General features: G+C 41.5%; 2 protein-coding genes across 2 annotated transcripts in view; one reads left to right on the plus strand and one right to left on the minus strand.

Moving 5' to 3' along the window:
• LOC118338087 (transmembrane gamma-carboxyglutamic acid protein 4-like) overlaps positions 1-7,694 on the minus strand; it is a 27,701-nt gene extending 20,007 nt beyond the window's left edge. The window contains exons 1-2 of the mRNA XM_035675269.1: positions 7,562-7,694; positions 6,882-6,947 (exon numbers count right to left, since the gene is read on the minus strand). Coding sequence (XP_035531162.1) covers positions 6,882-6,947; positions 7,562-7,694 — 199 coding nt within the window. The remainder of the gene's footprint in view (positions 1-6,881; positions 6,948-7,561) is intronic.
• LOC118338487 overlaps positions 1-21,810 on the plus strand; it is a 197,083-nt gene that overhangs the window by 95,037 nt on the left and 80,236 nt on the right. The gene's annotated exons all lie outside the window — the stretch shown is intronic.

Genomic DNA, 21,810 nt, shown 5'->3' on the forward strand with positions numbered 1-21,810 from the left:
TGTGTGTGTGTGTGTGTGACAAAAGTGACAAAGCAGCAGGTTGTATTTCCACATTACCTGTGTCTGTGTGTGTGTGTGTGTATGTATACACGCTGGCTCGTCCACCCTCCATTGTCTCTTTATTGCACCATTCTGATTCTAGGTCAGTAGAAAGACTCCTCTATTTTTGTCCACTTAATCCCCTCTAAGAATGCACACACCCCTCAGCGTGCACACATCCGTGTGTGTGTTTGGATGCGTGCGTGTGGGCCGCAGTGTGTTAATACCTCCAGCACGTTACACACTAATCCACTCACAGTCGGCAAGACCGTCCTGCACTTGTGCCTCTTCCCCCCTTTCCCCATCTCACACACATACACACACATTATGCACAGCACGCGCGCTTCCATCTTGGTTTAGAGGTTGCGAGTCAGACACGCATTGGATATATTTCCCCCTGGGGTGTTGTGGCCTCTTTGGGAGCACCCATGAGCGCAGGCATGGTCGTAGGAGCAACAGGCCAGGTAAGCTTTGACTGGCAGGTCAACCTCACGTTCTCTCTATTAACAACACAGGTTATGGATCTACAGAGAGCTCTGTGTGCTTGTTACGGTGTTCTGCAACTGTACTGCAAGTCAACTCTTCAGTGTTTTGAAACATTTTTTATGTTTGACTTCTGAATTTAACAGCCTGGATATCACTTTTAAGCACTAACATCATGCAAAAGATCCCTAACTTGACTTAGTTGATACACAGTTACTTGTTACACAGTATCAGCCCACTGTATATACTCTACAACAACTCACTCCATCAGTGTGTGGAATTCAGTTCTGCATTGTTTGAATTAGGCCTAAGTTTGTGTGAAGCGAATGTGAAATCAATATGAATATGGTGTAAATTGTGGTGTAAGACCACTTCGAATTTTTTGGGTGATCATTTGGTGCATATCTAATTTGATATTGGTGCAAATTTGGTGTAAAATGGTATAAAACTAATTTGAATTGGGTATAAATTTAGCATTTGTAGACAACAACTGTTTTCATCAACCGAAACATTTGTACACCAAATTCAGCATCATTTCGTGTAAAAATGTTTCGGTTGATAGAAAGGGTTGTTCTCTGCATATCGCAAACATAACTGCTACCATTGCTTCATGTACGACAGAAGAAACTTACTGTATGTTCCTCAGACCTTTTCACTGTCACTTACAACCGTTAATCTGGCCAGGATTGAAGTATTTCTACTGAGTTTTGCAGTCTTTTTGTTAGCAGCTCCTCTCCATGTGGCATGTCCTGGCCTCCTAATTAAGTTGGGAGCGAGTCGACTACTTGCTGTGGTTTCTCCCCTCTCTCTCAGAGGGACACCACTCTGTACTTCCTGGGTTTTTTTACCCTTAATCCCCCCCTACCATAACCAGGATTCCATGCTCCATCTTTTCACACCGGATTAAAATCTGAGAGACTCATTAGCCAGACAAAAGCTATCAGGCTCGTTAAGCGGGTCTTTGCATCAGTGTGCATCACTTGACTTAAAGTGTTGCTCATAATGCAGCATAAGCCCAATGTGACTACACAGTAAATATTATAATCCAATCAGACATTTGCTAAATATTGGGCGGGTGGAGTAATAATGGGACATGACTGTGGTTAATACTGAATAGCAAGTAAGTTCTCATAATGCACTTGTTCCTGATACCAATTCCAATACCTGAAATTTGCGTATTGACTGATACCGTGTACTGAGCGAATATATACGTTGTATGTTAAAAACAATATATATATCTTTTTTTGTATATTGTTATTTTTTAACAAGCCTATACTTGGTTCATGACTTTGCTATCATAGGAAGAAAATGGCGAGTGCTAATAAATACCCGATATTGCATTTTAGGCAGATAGATAAATTTTACAGGCCTGTTTATTCTAAAGGTAGCGGTCCAGTACCAACAACAGTCAGTCCTGCAGTACTTCTGAGCACATCAACATTTCAGTGAGTAAAAACACTCCACCTGTGGCCAGAGACTGGTAGCTGTGTATAACGTGTGTGTATGTGTGTGTCTACAGAGAGCCATTCACCATTCAAGTTTTATTATTTGCACACAGCCCTCTAATGTCAGATTAGAGCAGATGTGTGTGTGTGTGTGTGTGTGTGTGTAGGTGTGTGGTGTGTGTGTGTGTTGTGTGTGTGTGTAAAGATGAATAATGCGTGAAGCAGCCGACGAGAGCAGCGATGGATGATGTCATCAGGCTCAAAGGGGAACTTCTGGGACAGCTCATTTTGGCTCTGCCAGGCGGGGCCGCTGATGAATTGACTCCCCCATCACGCTCCCCCCCATCTCTCTCTCTCTCTCTCTCTCTCTCTCTCTGTCTTTCTCTCTCTCTCTGTCTCTCTCTCTGTATTGCTCCCTGGCCCTTTTGTGTACACTATCAGTAGAGATGGGGACACTTGATTGTTCAATTCATGACATTTGACGTTCAGTAGTGCCTTCACACACACAGTGAAATATGAAGTGTGTGTGTGTCAGCATGTGAGCTCATTAGGTGAGGAAAGATTGTACTAATGAAACCCAGTGGACTGGGTTATCCTCATGGCTCGCAGAGAGCCTTTTCTCTACCTTCCTGCTTCACTGTCGCCGTTGACTACGCCCCACACCCTTGTTGCTAGGCAATGGGCGATGGAAAGCAGCCGCTGTGTTACTATGAGGCTCTGCTTAGTTTCATTATGATGGCATTGGTTGGCAGGCTTTCCATGATAAAGCTAGTCTAGCAGAAGACTTGAGAATGCGGTGTAAATAGTTGATTATCAGTGCACTTTACATCCCGTTTAAAATGACTTCTAGCTCCTTCGATAGAGACCTGATACTTGGTATCGGGAATGATCATGTATTTACAGCTCCTGTTATAATTGCAACTAATATTTAGAATCAATTTTGCTGCTGCTTTTCTTTGATTTGCTGCTCAGAAACCATGTTTTTGCTCCTTGATTGTAATGTGAAATATTGAACACAACAGCAGCATCCCCATTATAATCTGTGTCAACACAATCACTGACACACATATTGCAGTTAGAGCTGTAACATGATGCCTGGTCACACTGGGCTCTATACGTCCCCTGGGTTCCATCAGACAATTGGGAGAAGCTGGAGCCGGTAAAGAGCTAAATGATGCTCTGTTGTTACGTGTTGATGCTATCTGGCTAGCAGTACACTGACACAAATTACAGCTCAATCTTAGCGCAGTCATTTGGCTGTTTTGGCAGTGGCGATAAATTAAAGACCCTTCCCCCAGGGCCTCTGAACAACACAGCCACATATGCATACAAAACACATACACACACACCTCAATGGTTTGGATTCCCCCATGCTAGCATGTCAGTGGTGAGGGATTGTGTTTAAATCATTTTGAGGAAGAGTACATTACCCACACACAGCAGATAACAGCCTACATGTGACATATGTTTGTAATCACTTTTAAATGAAGACTGTGACAGAGACTGAATGAATGGGTTAATAATGGTGCATGCTAGGTATTGCAGAGGCTAGGGCGTGGGCCAGGTTATTGCTGCCTCTTTGTCTCCTCTGCACCCGAGGGACACCCCCCCAAAAGGACACCCATGTCTTGGAAAGCAAGCCCCTCTGGGAGGTTGGAGGGGTGTTTGTGTTGCGTGTGGCGTCTCTCTGTCTGCTGTGCGAGTTTATCTGAGGTGTAAAGGCGAGTAAACACCTTAAGGGGTAAACATCTTCTATACACATTATGTCTATAACACTAATGCAACAGCAGGAGAAATAATAAAAGACATAAAATGATGAGGAGATGGCTGGATTGCAGAACTTTTTTTCATATTTGCCTTAAAGTTCACCTGCAGTTTATTACCACATGGGTTTTATTTGTTTTAGTTTTGGCCCATGGTTTTATCCGTTATAATAACATTGTACTCACTGAAAGAACTGCAGAGATATGGGATCTGCAAAGTCCGGTGGGGCAAGAATCAGACCTCTTGATCTCTGTGGTTGTACACTGACTTTTGGCTGATGACCTTTGACCTCTTCCCAGTGGATGCTGTTAGCCGTTTTGCTCTGGTGTTCACAGACAGCTCACGTTGTCTTGTGTTCATTCAGTGGGGTTGTAAAATGTTTGTGGTGTTTGCCCATTGTTTCATTTGCAGTAATTTGCACATTTCGATGATCATAGAATTTTTTTTAGCAATAACAACCACTATTTTTCTGCTGAGAAATGCAGTTATTAAACAGTATACCACAGTGGTTCTCAACCTGGGGTCGGGACCCCTACGAGGGGTTGCCAAAGTTTCACATCGGGATCATGAGGCCTTCTTTATTTTAAGGGATGCGAGAAAACTATACACAAACTATGCAACATATACACAGTAGGCCTATATCTGAGCATTTCATTCATTTCTGTGCAAAAAGCAAATTTTTAGTCATTTTTAAAGCTTAGATTATTATTTAAGGTCAAAGTTTGAAGAGCTGAACATAAGCTATATTCACAGAGCCCTCACTCTCATAAACATCCTTATCCTGCATTAGACCAAAAAAACCAAAGAGCTTACAGAACAATGAGAAGAAAACTTATTAAGTATGTTTGATTGTTACAAAAAAATTACACAATACAGACAGAGACTTGAATAACAAGTTCCTAAAAATATCAGGAAATCTCATCTCTGATCAGTATTCACAGGAATAATCCTCCAAAATGCATCCAAATTGCTTGTTTAATTTTTTTTTGCAAATTGCTCAGTTGTTCTGTTCTTTTATTGTTATGCATTGAATATAATATGAAATATCCATGAAATATGTCACTTAGTTTACTCAATGATAGAAAAGGACTCTCTTTAGAAAAAAAGGTTGGGAACCACTGGTATAACACAACAAGTTCTGTTATGAAATTGCTTGTTCTATCAATAATACCATACCATTTTATTAATGTACTGAAAAGCAGGTTAGATTGTATGTTTACCACCGACCATGCTGCTGATAATAACCCAATCCCATTGTCTTTCCTTTCTTGTAGGTAAGTTGAAATGGACGGGGAGAGACGTTGGGACCGGGGCCTTGTTATAGGTATTGTTGAGCTGCTACATCAGGACACAGCTGCACTTGCTCCTGATTGTTGTATTGATTTTCACACTCGGATGAGCACATCTTCAGCTGAGTAGTAAAACTGGTGTGTGTGTGTGTGTGTGTTGCACAGTTCCAGATGGCACCCAGAGCTAATCCATCACTGCTGTCGTCATATACACACAATTATTAACAGTGAGCACAGTTATGTATCTGCCTATAAATCCATGAATTATACTTAAATTCACCATTAAAACACAATCCAAGCACAGAACAGGATTTCTCAAAATGTTTCTGTGCCTTTGTTTCAGAATTAGTTTGAATTATCTTTTGCAAACTGCAGCTCAGATGACCCGCTAACATGGTGACATGTTTTCTCCTAATCTTCTTTCTTGGCTATCCGTCGCTCCAGCCTTCTCTGAACCAATTATCTGAGCTAACTAACCCTGAGCCCACGAGGCTCAGAGGTCACAGCTCTGCCAGGGCCGGACTCCTTGGGCCCTGGAAGGGTGTTTGCATCTTGTGCAGGTTGTAAGCCCTAGTACTGAGGATTGCTAGGAGGGTAGAAGCAGCTGGAGGTCCTGTAATCTCTGAGACCCTCAGCCGATTACTGATATAATACATACGACTCTGTTTGTGAAGATCTGGACGAGATTAGTAAGCAGGCAGACTTACCACGGGCACATGCCTTTCTGCTTCTACTGCAGGTTAAACCAGGAAGTGACAGAGCAGTACTATTAGATCAAAAAGTTCCTTGTGAGATTTTGTATTTCAGTTAAAAAAATGGTTCTTCTTTGGATCGCAAGTGCATTATATCATATCAGTAAAGCAGCTGGCTCTAGTTCTGGACAGCTTTTTATATATTTACACCTGATTTCTTAACTCAGTTGCTCCCAACATAAAGCAGTATTCTACCCAGTTAACCCCTCAGGTTCTTCTTGTTTGGCTGTTGATGCCATCACTTTCACATTCATGCAGCATGTTGGGCTTTATTGTTTCAGCAGCGCCTGTTGTAAATCATTGTTTTATTGCCATCGTTTGTCCATACAGTGACTCTCAATGGGCCGAAAGAGAAATGGTTTCTAGGAGCCATGTTTCTACAGGCCAAATGTTAATGTAGGAACACACTGAGACGCAAAGCCAGACAAAATGCACATATTCAATCAACTAGTCTAATCCCTATCTGCCAACCCCTCTGCTGCATACTAACTGATATGATAGACTCATAATTTCTCTGTTTTCATATACTTCAGCACATATTTACATATTCTTATCTAATAGAGGAAAACTCAGTAGTGGTGGGAGGGAGTGATGTTGAATTGTAATGTTGAGGTGAGGTAGTCCACACAATCAATACACATGCCATATTCAGCATGTGTATTGATCTTATTGATCTATTGACCTTTAAGGAAATCCATCTGAGTCTACAAACAGTGGGGGAAATATATGCCAGCCCTCGTTTCCACTAGTTTTGAGTAGAATCATAGTAACCGGATGCATCATCAACAGAGGGCGCTGCACAATGCACAACAACCTGTAGAATAAGACTCGCCCACCCTGGTTCCCAAGGGCAACCTGTTATTTTTTGGTTCCAGCTGCAACAAATATTTCAGGTTCTGAACCAATTTATTTTGAGTTGAAATGCTCAGAACAGTTAAAAACTAGGTGCTTGAAATGGAACGAATCTGGTTCCCTGTTGATAAAAGGGCCTAAGAGGGATCAAAGAAAAATCTGAGGGGTCACCAAATGAGTAACCAAAAGAGTTTCTCTTGCACAAATTTCCCTTTATGTTTTTGAAATATTTACTCTTGGTTAGGAATACTGTATACCTTCCAATGAAACAATCTGAGAAGGAAAACTCATTCCTCCTTCACTGCCCATACTCAGGCCACAGTCTGTAACAAGGGGTCACATGTCAGAAAGATGGGGAACCACTGCCTAAGTGAACTATTTGCATGGCAAAAAAATGCTTTAAAATGGTTGTTGGGATGATGGGTGTTAATTGGTATTTTATGATCTCCTAAGTGTAGGTGCAGCTGTCATTTTCTGACAAAGACCTTTAAGGCTGAAATCTTTCTTCATTAACTTGTTCCAATATTCAGTCTGTGGACTGCTTGTTGTAGTCCTTTGTATGGTGCACTTGCACTCAGCTGGGGTTAGATATTCTCACAATCTCACCACCTGTTTTTTCAGTTGTGATGTGGGCTCAGGCCATGAGGTGGTGCCATGGTATCAAAAAGCAAAATGGGTGAGGCCTTGGAAAAGATGAACATTGCAGTCGATGTCTTCATAGAGTGTTGATAGAAGACTTATAGATATTATAGATGAAAGGGCATTATTTGGTGCTGGATACCAACGTAGTGTGAATATTTATGTGTGATTGACGTGAATAGATGATAATGGCTGAGTACGATGCATGTTTTACTTATTGGCTGCCTGAACAGACAGATTGATTCTAATAATGCTAGTGAATACACTATCACTGCATTCCTCTCTAGTGCTTCCTGACCAAGAGCTGGGTGGTAATGCTGGTTAGGTATCCTTTGCTGCCCTTCAGTGGTGCTCATGGGCAGCATTGTAATTTCAGCACCATGGACAGGGATTGTGTGGCACTGCTGAAGTGAGCCCTCAGTCACAGCCATGCTTCTGCCTTATTATAGCATATATTATGTAGATGTGTTAGAGGTCATGGTACATTTGATTGCAGCTCACGCCGTAGCTTATACGCCCTTACTGTGTCATAAAATCTATACACAATATAGCTGATGTGCAAAGCACTGGCAATGGGTAGCATATGTTGATATTGCTGCAGTCAGGTCGTTTCACCATTTCCATAACTGAAAGCTACAAAACTGTAAACATGTGCTTGAGAAAAAAATTACTTATGTGTTTTTCAGTGTGTATTTATGTGTGTGTTTGCTCTGGAGCTGTGAAATCTCCCAGTCACTGAGGCAGACTGCACCATTATGGACTTCCTAATGGGGGAGGTTGAAGACACTGACTGGAGTCCAAGTTTTACCCCCTCTGACTCCAGGAAAAGTGGTACCTCCCTTGTTCTCTCTCCAAAGGACACTCGCTGATGCTTTCCGTGTCCTGTATCACCTCCCACATATCGTTTCCTCCTCCCTCACCCTGCTTTCTATAATCCCCACACACCCCAGCCCTACCTCCCCTTCTGGTACATGATGAGTGGGGAAGTCATGTATTTGAGTCCAAATCAGAGGCTTCCCAGGTTCCCAGAGCATCTGCTGCTACCTCTGCAGCCCAAGCAGTAAAGGGAGGGGGAGGAGCTCTCTGCTCCCTGCCTCTATGACTCTTTCTAGCTTCTCTGCCTTTCTATTGGTCCTCCAGCTTACCTCTTGGTGGCGTGCACAAGCCCACCCCTCCTCTCTCTCAATCCCTGTCTCAGATGCAGTTATCCAGGCAGCAGGGAGGGAGGCTTTACAGACACTCACACTCTCTGCATGGGTGAAGAGAGCTGTTGGGTTAGAGGACTAGAGGATACCAGCGCTACCTCTATCCTCTTCCCACTTGCGACGATTTGTCCTTTTAAAGAAAGTCACCTGCTCAGGTGGGGGGCTTGTTTCCTTGGATGACCGGCTTGCCATTAAGGCAAGCGTTGTGAGAGGACTTCTGAAAGTGATCTAAAAGCTTTAGTTTTCTTCAAGTGGGAACAGAGAGAGGGCAGCCATGGCTCATGCCGCGGCTCACATTAAGAAGGCCAGGTCCGAGATGGATCAACCTCCGGACCTAAAGGCTCTGGAGAAAGCCAGAGAGAGGAGAAGGCGTTCCCGGGAACGGGCTGAACGCAAGCGCAAGGTACCGGGCAGACTCACTGGAATCACCCACCTATTCATCCCTTCCCACTTTATGTGACCAATCAGTGTTTCACTGGTTACTTCATCCCACCTCCAGTCATCCCTCCACCTCATCACCATCAGAGTGTCACTTCACCTTTACCGAATGAAGAAGACTTTATCAGAGTCCATTACCACGGACTGCAGGAGAGTTTGCAGAGCAGAAATCATCATCAAGGGCTACCCATGTCCTCATCTTTACTATTTACACCCCCAAATTTATTATCATCTAGTGGTATTCAGTGGCTCCATCGAGGGAAAAAGAGTATAAAGGGACTCATTTATGGAAACACTCTTGTTTAGATGGAATGAAAACCCTTTTACGGCACAAGACCGAAGATCTGAAGCACCAACTGTGCTCTGTGATCAGTGTCATCAGTCCATTGTCACCCACCAAACCATAAGAAACACAAATCACAGTAAGCTGTGATTCCAACAGAACATGGCCACAATGATTGCACTCTGCTTGATCCCTGCTGCCACTAGTGCTTGTCCTCATCTCATCTTGTACACTGCTGAAGGATCTTTCCTCAGTCCATCCTTCATTCCACTCCTCATTCTGTCATCATGTATCTGCCACAATATTATAAATGATCTGTACAAGTCATCAATCACTCAATCAGTGTTGCTGTCTCCCCACTTCAACCTTCCCTGGGTGGGCTCCATTATAACACACTCTCTATACAGTAGAACTTCTACAAATACCGCCGCTCGTCTACCTGTACAGTAGATGTACCCACGCAGATCAGTCTCTGGTGCATTGTATGTTCACTCTATTTGCTCATGGATTCACACATCCTCTCATGCAAACACACAATCTTAATGCTGTGGTTTTATTGGTAGGGTGTACTGCAGAGATATGCTGTATCTTTATGGTACATGATTTTATAGTTATGTGTTTACTCTAACAAGCAATTTCAGGGAGTAATATGTGCACATGACTCTCTGCAGGATTACTGAAGTTCATGTTTTTTTGCCAGCACAGCACATAACATTGCACTGTTAAAAACGATTATTTTCTGACACATATTGCAATATGATTCTCTATTAGTAGAAAGGATCTCTTTTGCATCACAGTTTTAATTTTCACTGGGGTCTGTACCAAACAAACATGTTTTCTTGCATCTGGAGAACAAGATTTGTAGGCCAGTGCCTTTCTGCAGCACTACAGTGCTTCATTATAATGCTGTTTGTCACACAGTTTACCGTTAACAAGAAATCACAGCTTCTGAGATTTGGATATTGCACATGACCACATTTCATGGCTGGTAATTAACCATTAGGAGACGTTTGCTTGGATCACTGAATGCTACTGTTGTATGAAATAGAAGATAGCATTAGGAACTCTGACTGGGGCAGGAATCTGCATGGAGTTGCTTTATGAAATATAAGTAAGGGATTAAACCCGACAAGCTTTATACGTTCTATGATTGTAATGGATGGTGGCAACCACTTGATGCAAAGCTGAACTATCTACAGATTAAACGTACGGTATGTTATTTCTGCCACTAGCATTACAAAACATGTAGTTTGATAATCTGGGGCAGTAAAATGTGTAATGGGCAGCCCATTCGAGTTCCAACTTTTTAAATGATTTTTAAATGAATGTCAGCTTGACTTGCTAGCACTGTGTGAAGGGGAAATAGAGGAGGTCATAATGAAGTATATTTGGGAACATCATCCCATCTTAATTCTGTAATGTTAAGTGCCTCACTGAAAAAGCTGACCTTCAATTGCCATGGCATCAAAATAAAGCTGATACCCAGTCGTGACCTTTGTAGCTGTTTGGATGAAGAGCTGTTATGTTGCTTTAGTGTTTTTTCAGTCTCAGCCCCCCCCACCCCCACCTTCACTGCTATTAATATTGACTGAACTGCAAGGCAGATTATCACATTGGATTATGGGTGTGTACCCTCTGACTCTGTCGTTGACACACGCGTACACACAAACACCTAAAAGTGATTAATAGATTCAATTTGTTGGATGGTTCAGCAAGTGCCTGAAGGCAGACATTTACATCACAGCGACACGCACACTGCTGTCAAATCACAGTTTTATCAGAAGCGGTCAAGTCCTGCTGGGAGACAATTAACCCCATGTAAATGGTGCTTAGTGGCTGTTAGAGGGCTCGGCCTGGACACTGCATGGCTGCAGCATGTTGTTATGAAATGATGGAACACAAAGTGGACGTAATATTGGATTTCCTCTCAGATACGTCACCTTGGATGCATACTTGAGCTAGCATCACCAATTACATAACAAAGAAGGCTAGACATGGTTTGTCAGTTTGAATGCAGCAAACATCCATTACATGCTGAGGGATGATTTGCTGACCCGAGCCCAGTCTTAAACAGGATTTTCAGTTTACTGTCCTGTGACGTAGGTTGGTATTAGGATCATATTAGAGACAGTACTAAGTGTGAAATGAATCATTTCCAGAGTTTCACAAATATATTTGATTGATTTTGGATTGGTTAATATTGGTTTTAGTTCACTATTGATGCTGTTTATTGTTAAAACGAACTCCATGTTTACCTGTTATCTTTATGAATTCAGTGTTATTTACAGTAACACAGCACTTCTCTTAATACACACAGCCACCAACAGTAAATCTGCTGGTTTGAATTTCTTATTTTAACAGAAATACTGTTTTAAATCAATAAATCTGAACACTTCCTGAACACATATTGCACATTAAAAGCCTTTTACCAGCTCAAAGGGCATAATCCTTCCTGTTCCTGGTACTCATTTATTTTGAAGTGTTAATTTTCATTCATGCATTTTATATGGCAAAGAAGAAGCAAAATCGAAGCGACTAGAACAGTATTTCTGTTAAAAAGAAAAAAGAGCAGCAGAGAATGCAATGTTGCATTTGTATGCCATGTCGATCCTGCATTTAATTCATTCTTCCTCAACCCAACTTTAACTTAATTTGGCGTCTTCACATAAACCAAGGCAAACCTTGTGCAGACAGCAGTGGGAGCTTCTGGGGAACATTGGTTTGTTCAGTAACTGCAACCTTTGACCTATGACTGTATGTCTATAAATGGCATTGGACCCACCCCCTCCAGGATACACCATAACCTCTGAAAGTCAAAAAGATGTAGGTCAACATTTTCAGGGTTCAGGGGAAGGCCGTCTGCACTAAAACAGGTGGTGCTCTGGATTTACAAATAGAATAGTGTAATCTATTCCACAAAATCCTGCCAGAAACCTACTGTCACAGAAAGAGGAAACTCAATTTAATGCCTCACAGAAATATAGCTAACTCAATAAATACGACAGGTAAATTTATACAGTGGGCCACTTACTCATTCTATAGAGGAGTGACGGCAGAGCCTAACAGGAACATTAGTAACATGTTCTCTAGTGCAGAGTCGGCATTTGCATTTTACCACTTTACCCATCTCTACACTACTACTTAGTGAGGCACATGAATCAGTGTAGTGGTAATGGTGCCATGAAACACTAGTGATTTAATAGGCACCTACAGTCAGTTATGTTCTTGAAATTACAGTTATGTTGTGTGCATGAATCCAACTTTCTCTCAATGTAAAATGGTGTCCCAGGGGAGAAGATTAATTTGGTGCACGCTGCCAGCCTCAGTCACAATATATCTTGATGAAACTTCCTTGTTGTTTTATGTGCTGTACTGGCACTCAACAAGATGTAGCAGATGTTGTAGAGTTTTCATTAGTCTCCAGGCACATTAAAGAGTAATTCAGCACTGAGCTGCAGGATTCAGAGAAGTGTGGCTGCGAAACTTTCTGAGGGTTGAAATGTTTAAGCATATTTTGCTTTAAATTGAAGGCGCTTCATTCTGCTACCAGTGTTGGTGCTCTCTCTCTACTGGGTCTTTTGGGTTCTTTATCCTCTGGTCTATTTGATTTGGATAGGTTTTCCATTGATCCTTGCACAGCCTCTAACAGACATCACACCAGCAGGCAGGGAGCAGGTTTTTCTCTGCCCGCTAGCATGTAAATGCATTAGTGCTGAAGTAGCTAGTCTCACGTCAAGGAAATGTTCCACAATGTCAGACACGTGTTCTATCGTAAAATACAAGAGTGCCAAAGCCAGAATTTTAGCATGTTTTTCTATAAAGATTACCAAGGTTTAAGCAATCTAAAGCACTGTGGTGATACCATAGAACCACAGAAAGGGCCACTGTCGCTTAACCCGGAGCCCACAGAGTTCTTTAGAGGTTTTGAAATGTTTTTATAAAAAGTTAACCTTAGATTTGTTAAAGAAGTTGTAGTACGATGAGTCCAAAACATAGACTACTCAAGAAGTTACTGTCCTAACAACACAACTTTAGGTAGCCATATTGGAAGTCTTCATCATGTGGCTCTATTGCCCCGTAACCACTAGTTGATAACCCTAAACCTTGTTGATGAAATTGTTGTTGATGTTATCTGTCACTAACTTAAACTTATCATTTTAGTGATTTGTGCACTAGCCAACTCGTGTAATAACTTAGCTCCTTTATTAAATTACTCTGCTGGTTTGTTTACTAGCTAATTTCTCAAGCTCAAAGTGTCTTTTGCAGTGGAGGTTATGTCTAAACACAAGCTAGTTTAGCCATGTCATAAAGTAGAAATTACCTTGACTGACATTTCAGGTTTCAGTACCAGTTGCAGTGTCACTCAATCAACCTACAACATGGAAGGACCACAACAGCTTTGTCAGTGAACTCTTTAAGCATCCTCGTTGTTAAGCTGATGTGAGTGCATAATTGGCAGTGTTTTGACAGTCTTTTTTTTATTTTTAAGTTAAGTTATTTTTTTGGCCTTTTATTGCCTTTAATTGACTGTGACAGCTGGAGATAGACAGGAAAGTGGGGTAGAGAAATGGGATGACACAGGTCAGATTTAAACCCTGGGCCGCTGCAGGACTTGGTCCATGGTTGACAGCTCTACCAAGTGAGCTAACCGGGTGCCCATTTCACAGTCTTTTACCATTGTAGTATTCCTAGTGACCAATATTTTTCCTGTAAAGATTCCTGTAGTCATGTTTGTTCTGGTTGAATCGAGTAATTGAGTAAAGCCTAGCCACATGACTAGTCTCCATCTGGGGCAGCTCATACGAGGACAGTTTGAAACAGCTGATAATCCATACTGCAGACATTGAAAATGTTTGCCCATGCTAACATGGTGGAGCCACTAATTTACCCACCTCTTTACATGAAGAATTAAGTTAACTGGGCTTTTCAGCCTGGTGTCAGTCTTTCACATTGTAATTGCAGATTGAGATAATATATACCAATTGCATTACATCTATTCTCCCCTATTATCATTATTCACCTCACACAGGTCCAAAGTAAGTCTCTGCTTCCTGCATTTCAATTAAGCCTTTCCTTATGTGAGCTTTATTCTGTGTCTCACAGTGCTTTGTCTTCCCTTGCACTTGCTCAAGCACTGCAGTACAATCCTGACAAGTGCACCTATCTCCTCTGCAGGTATACACCCTGCAAGCAGGCAACATTTCACCTTCTTTGATTCTACCAGATTGTTATCTCCTTCTCTCAAACATGTTCCCCGTCACAATTCCTCCATCGGTCTGACTGCCCCCCACCCCTTCTCTCTCTCTGCTGTCTACATCTGCAGTAGAGCAGGATGCTGCTCAGCTGTGAAATGCGCATTCACCTTTCATCCGTCCTGAAGTCCACAAAAGCAAATGCTTGCCAGTGTCTCTGTCTCTTTCCCTGTGCCTGTAGTAAATATCATAATACTCCGTAAGTCTCCATACTGAAGATAGATTTTGATCAATTCATTCTCATTTAAAGCAGCACAATGTAACTTTTAAAAAAGGAAATAACAAATTCTTCCTCTTACACGTAAAAGTAGAAATAATCAGTAATTAAACCCACCATTGCTCAAGTCAATACAGTCAAGGTTTTTGTCACTACAGCTTTATTTGGTCTGGTACGACCAATAACTTATTGTGGCTAACTTTAGCTAATGTTAACAAAGTTTAGATAGATAGGGTCAGTTTGCTGACTTTATGACTTTATTCTGCCTGTGCTGCTCTCACGCTCTGGACGACTGGTTGCATATGAGTGTTTGCCTCAAAGTGACAACCATGACCCCCTTTCCTTTACATTTACCATAAAGTGTTTTGGTTACCTATACTTACCCATACTGTAATTAGTACTGCCAAGGAGGTTATATTTCTGTGGCATTTGCGGGTTTGTTTGTTTGTCTCTCATCAGGATTACGGTTAAAACTACTGGCCCAATTTTCATGAAACTTGAAAGGTTGAACAATGAGCCAAGGAAGAATCTATTCAGTTGTGGAGCAGATCCGAATCACTGGGCGGATTTATTAGTAATGTTTCGGTGGTTATGACAAAATGAACAATATTTGTTGCGCATGCCCCAACCTGTTATCATTGTATATTGTGTATATATAAGGTATTCAGATCAATGCAGAATTCCAGATTTTCTGCACAAACCCGTTGTGATTAAGGCAAATGTTGTGCAGATTTGCATATCATAGAAGTCCAGACTATTGGCTTTAGTGGAGGTATGCCCTCTCCAACTGCCCTTCTAGTTGTGGCTGTAATACGTGGATAGCAAAGGGATATCAGTTTATAATGCTGGCTGCGGGCCGCTGTGCTGGCCTATAGTTGCTGTGATGCATACTGTCATGGCAACGCTCGGTTCCGACAGCGGATCTTTATTGCATGTTCTCACTCTCTCTCACTCACCATTTCTAGTTTGCATCTCTTCTGCAGGCTGCCTAATCAAGGCACAAGAACTTCAGGCTGCGAATGATTAGCAGATCTAATACTATGGGTAATACACTGAAGATAATGGTGGCATTATGTTTTCCCCAAACATTATTTGGATAAAAACTAAGCACATAACTCCTTCATTTATTTATAAGATGTTCTTTTAACTCCTATTTAATACATTTAACCAATCAGTGTTTGTGTCATTGAAAAAGAACCAAGCAAACATTGACTGAATGTATTTTGTGCAAGAAAGTGACACCAGTGTTCCATTATCTGCAGTGTGTACATCAGTATCGCTGCAGAGAATTTAACTTCTCAGCCAGAGGCAGTTGCCTTGACTACAGTGCCAGCTGTTCAACTGCAAACTTCTCTTACAAACTTGTTTGGCTCTCACATTTCATACTTAATTACTTGATCGACTCACCCTAAGGAGTTGTTATGAAGCTTCTGCCAGAGCCTAATTGAAATGAATTGAACGATTACATAATTCACTCCCTTAATCTTCCCCATCCAACTCTTTCTGTTCTCTGGCTCTTTCTTTTCTTTTCGTCTCTGTCTCTATCTCTAAAATATAACGAGATTGATGGTGTACCACTAATCCTCCACAGAGCCCCAATGCCGTAGTAATCCATGGTTGTTTTTATGGCCATTTGTGTTCGCCACAGTGCATTTCAGACTTAACCTTTTAAAAGTATTAGTTAGGTTCTGAGTAAATGGACCTCAGCTGGAACATTATTTAGAGCTTTTTCTGTTATTAGGCTTGATATACAGTTTGCAGACTTGATGCAAATTGAAGTAAGAGTGATTCATAATGGATTCTGCACACAGTATTTATTCCAGATACAGTTGAAAGATATAGGGGAAAGATGGAGGGCACAGAAATGGACAAATAACTGTGTTGAAATGGCTTGCCAGGTGCAGCATCACACTGTATGTGAGACTGACTCAGTGTGTGACTGACTCACTAGAACACCTGTGGTTGTCCAAGTGGGTACTCTGTCTCTACACACCTTTCTAGCTCGTTCTAGTATGTGGGCAGCACTGACTGAGAGCAACATGAAATTCTGACTGAAAATTGAACTTTTTTTTTTTACTGTAATTAATCATTTCCAGCAGCTTGGAGTGCTGGAGGAAAATGTGCACTTGCATATGTCTCGATTAACTTCCGAAAGTGAAAGCCATTTCAAAATAAGAGCTATCAAACCATTTCCGTCAAGGTAGCCAGTGAATGCATGTCCTACTTATGTGCATTTTGAAGTATTTCATTAGAAGAGTCCCCACTCTTTATCATATCAGGACCTTTCCCAGACATTTTCCAGGAGTTTTTATTGACAATACAGGCAATATTGATTTCTTTTTTATTGTGAAGGAGTTCATGATGTACTATATTACAATACTATTACAGGTAGGTGCTCAGTGTTGTCAGAATTTATCTAAAGGAGCTAAAATACGATTAAACAGTTCTGGGAAAACATAGATTATTTCCAGGATTTTGGCTAATTTTCATCAAATTTCCATGACTGGAAAACTAGTCTCTAAATGTTCAGGTTTTCCAGGACATGTGGGAATCCTGAAGGTGGATGGAAACAGCAAAATTTGAAATAACTAAGTTCTAAGTTTTTAAGCTCGCTTGAGGTGTTCTTTTCCTTTTCTTGAGAAATAGATGCGCCTATTCGGAGATGGACATTCTTTTTCCGAAAAATGTCTGACAGCCACCTTTCACTACCATGGCTCTGTAATACATCCATGATCACTCCACACAGACCCGATGGAACCATTCTCATATTACTACATGATAGAAAACATAAATGTCAAATGTACATCCTGTTTCCTGCATGTTTTTCTTGTTGTGCCCTCTTCTTCTGGGTTTCCGACTGGAAAATTGACCCTACCTACTCCTCATATAATGTTAGTGGATGGAAACGAGCTTCATTCGCATTTTCTTTTGCTGATTTATTTGACAGTTCTGTTCAAATTTGCGATGCATTTGGATAGAAACATGGTTAGTGAGCACTATTTACTCTTTTAACCCACAGTCTACAGGATCTAGGGAAAAAGCATGGTCTTCAAACACAAGCTTAGGTTGAACTCTCTGAAAACCTTGTTCCAGAAAGTGACATCTCAGGAGTGCTCCTTGGTCAACACACCATACCACCTAGTTCATTATCAGCCTTCTGAGGTCTTAAAGTCACATAACTCTCGGCAGCTCAGACACATAAAAATAGCTTTTCCTCCATTCATTTTTACAGTGTCATAACTTCCGTCTCCTGTCAATGCCAGAATGGCCTTAGATGCAAGGGTCAGCATAGAGGTCAGCATATTTGTTTTCAGAGCTGTAATTAGTTGAACTTTGACCTCACAGCATAGTGGTACCTATGGTACAATGGGCTTGCATTGGAAGATTAGCATGGAATGGTTTTAAAAAAAGTCACATTAGAGTTAGCTTGGGTTAATGGCATCCCATGAACTACCAGTACAGTGTGTATGGAAATGTTGACCAAAAGTAGGGTGTAGTTCTTTTGCTACCAAGCCCATTCCATCTGGGCTGGTTTGGATGCTCCCCCGACCCCCCGCCCCTCCTCCATAGCATTACATTATTTAGCTGTCCTGCTGGCAAAGCTCTCCTGTCTGTTTTTACATCTAATCTCAGGCCACAGCTGGGTGCTCAGCTGATGCAATTTAGGGGGAAATGTTTGTGGCGGAGATCTTAATCACTGCCTTCAACAACCCCCCCTCACCTCCTTTCCAGCTATCTATGGATCTATCTTCTGATCCACTGGAGATTGAGGCAGCATGTTTGTAAACTGTTTATGTTCACAGTGTGTTACTGTATTTCAATCATCCTACTACAGTAATCATCTCTGGGAACTGAGAATGGTTTAATTTTTTTCTGCATCCTTTCCCTTGTTTATTAGATATTTTACTTCGACTGAATCAAACCAAAAACCTAAAAAAGAAAGGTTTACTCTCTTACAACAGAAACATTTGTTTTACATTTTTTTGGGTGGAATTCCAAACACACAACTGCTGTTTAACTGAATTAGAAAATGCCCTTTTAACTCATTGTAGCTCCATGATGCTTCCCCCCCAACCTCAAAATGTTCACTTAAGCCCTACACACCCCACTGATGGAACATGAATGTTGAGCATGCACCACTACTTGATGCCGAACTGGGATTGGCAAAATCCAGGATTAGAGCATTTATAATCTGGTTGCTGTGGCACGATGGGACACTGCAGCTCGGGAGAGATACCAATCCTATTGCCATGGCAACCAAGAGAGGGAGAATCCACTATAGAGAGTAACAGCAGGGTCTACCCTGGAAGTGCAGAGACGCACTGGGTAATAGTATTGTATCATGGCAGTGTAGCACGAGGAGGACAAGCAGTCGTTGCAGTTACATTGGGGTTTTTAGTTACCCATGATGGTCTGTTCTTGGGCTTTCTACTGTAGATTACGTAATGTGTGAAGTAATGTAAACTTATTCTTGTATGCCTTTCAATTTAACAATAGAGCCCATTGTTAAAGGCCATCTGGGTCTTCATGAGATCTTCAGAGAGAACGAATGTTTGAATCTGTCAATCTGATGATTTCTTGATAAAACTGAAGCACGTAAGACCAGTCAGACACTAATCATCTCAGTGATGTGTCCCAAAGTTGGAAGTGCAGTGCAGTATAGCAGATGATTGTGTGGCTCAGTTATGCAAGGGGGAAAGATCACCCAAAGGAGCTTATAGCCTGAGAGCAGACTCCTCCTGGGAAAAAGCTATCTGCCTCAACGTCTTTTCTCAGAAGACAAGATTTAGCTACTTTAGGTCTTAATTACACTCACTTTTAGGGAATTTGGCCCTTGAGGTTTGGCATCAAAACTCTCTCTGACTATAGTACAGTGCTATAGACAGCTCTACCTCGCGTCCTCACCTACCTCTAGTGGTATCTGGCCAGATAGCAGGTTTTGAGATATTTCATTTATGCACCCTCACCGATGGCCTACGCCGCTGAGTCAACGTAGTTATGCCGCTGACAAGGGCCAATGAGCGCCTAGTGAGGTGTGGAACACACCTCACTAGGGCTACAGACATTGGGAAAATATAGAAGTTTCCCTTTAAGTGAAGAAAAGGAAGTATATACAACAGAGGGGTTAAGCATGAGGCGTTAATTTGAATTTAATGCCAAGACAGAAGACAAGCATGGCGTCTGAACTCCAGGCTGAACGAGTTGGTGCCAAGAGGTGTGATATTAGTGTTACTACCTGGAGACTGTGTGTGTGTTTTACTTTTCACATTCTCGTCTCTCTCTTTCTGTCTTTTCCTTCTCCAATCAGAGCTGTTCTTCTTCTCATCTCTCATACAGCTCTGTGGGTGTTTGGTCTGCTATTTTAGGCAGGTTCATCATACCTCCACACACCAGTTTCTTCTCTGTGGGGCTTTTTGAGATGCTATATGCTAAGATTGCAAGGCTTGGAACAATGCGATAGTCGCACCAATTCAATTCAACAGAGCAGGGGTGGAGAGGCTCACTGAGATTAGTTTGCCCCACTGGATCAAGTCCAGGCACCAACATCGGTACCTACAAGTGTGTGTATGTGTGTTTGCTGATTAGTCACTGTTTGTCCTTCAGGGTGTCAGAGAGTCTTAAAGACAGAATGGCATGACAAGTGGAGACATTTAGAAGCTATACACCACATTTTTGTTTAAAATGTACACATCAGCAATAAATATTCTCACTACATGATGAGAATTATTTAACCCTAAACAAGACTTAAAGGTGCACTCCAACAATATAAGCTAAACAGTCATCAGTCATCAGCTACATAAAAATAAGTTTGTTGCATGTCCCCATCTCCAGCTCCCCTAATTTCCTCCCCTAATTTTGGCTATCAAATAAAGACATAAAGGAGTCCCATTTGAACCATTTCAGCAATTTACAAAATTAGTTTTATACGTTTAGTTTGAAATATGTTCTGGGGGATTTGATATTTTTTGATTAGTTTCAAAATATCTGAAATTGGATTTGAAATATTTGAAAGGGGTTTGTTTAATCCTTACCTTAGGGATCTGATTTATTCCGTCTGCCCTCTTCTCTTGGTGTCTCTGGCTAACTGTAGGTATTTTTGGGCCACTGTTTTGAAGATGTGATGAAAGTTTAATGATCTATGTTGATAAACTGGGACACCAGAGGGAGAAAAAATAGTAAAATGATAGAGCAAAAAAGAAGATGAATAACAAAACTTAAAGGGCAGAGAAAACAATTGTATAAGTTGTGACCATATAGGTACCATTAAGTAGTATATAAAAATAGTATTGGATAGTACTGGAGACCAGGAACTCTTCAGTCACATATGACCTGGGTCATGTTGGAGGTAAACAATCTCTTTCACACTGGGTCACCATGCTAATCTGTGAAACATATGTGTACTGTATGCATGGTGTGTATGTATGTAGGGATGGTGTCGGTCAGTGCCAGCTGGAAATTCAGTCAGTGTTTGAGTCAAGCAGCTGGTTGTTCCAGGGAGTCCCCAGCGCACATTTCTGATTGGACAAACCGAGGCTGCAGGACTACAAATACTGCTTAATTCTACAACATCTGTCCCATCATACCGTCCAGCACCAGCCAGATAGTGTAGCAGCACCAGTCTGGTGTGGTTTGACTCTTGCACTCAAGGTCAAAGTCAATTGGTGTTTTCTCCACACGAGTAAATGAATAATGTGTTAAGTAGCAAGATTGAACAGAAACTCAACACGAAATCTCTGGAGTTTCCTAAATACTATGACATAAAAGCTTAATTTATAGCCATCAGTTAGAAACGCTTCAGATATTCACCAATGTAAGATGTTTGCTAAGTTGCCACACACCACAGAAACATGTGCAGAACATGCTAAAATGCTGAATATTTACAGAATTCTGAACAAAATGTGTCCCATAGGCAGAGCTGTAGACTTGAATCTTTAGACTTCTGACTCAAGTCACAAAAAACATTGTCTTAGGACTGCTGTGAGACTTGACTTGAGACTTCCAAGAGAGGATCATAGAACAATAAAAATAAGATGGTGTCAGACAGGTCCTGCATGGCTGCTCAGGCTGAAAGGTTAATAATTAGATCTGTGCATGCCAAAAAACTTGATAAACACAACTGCCAGCAATCTGCACTTTGTTACAAAGTACTTG

This window comes from Morone saxatilis, unplaced genomic scaffold (genome assembly GCF_004916995.1).
Source record: "Morone saxatilis isolate NCDOM2014 unplaced genomic scaffold, NCSU_SB_2.0 Contig4, whole genome shotgun sequence".
Lineage (NCBI taxonomy): Eukaryota > Metazoa > Chordata > Actinopteri > Moronidae > Morone > Morone saxatilis.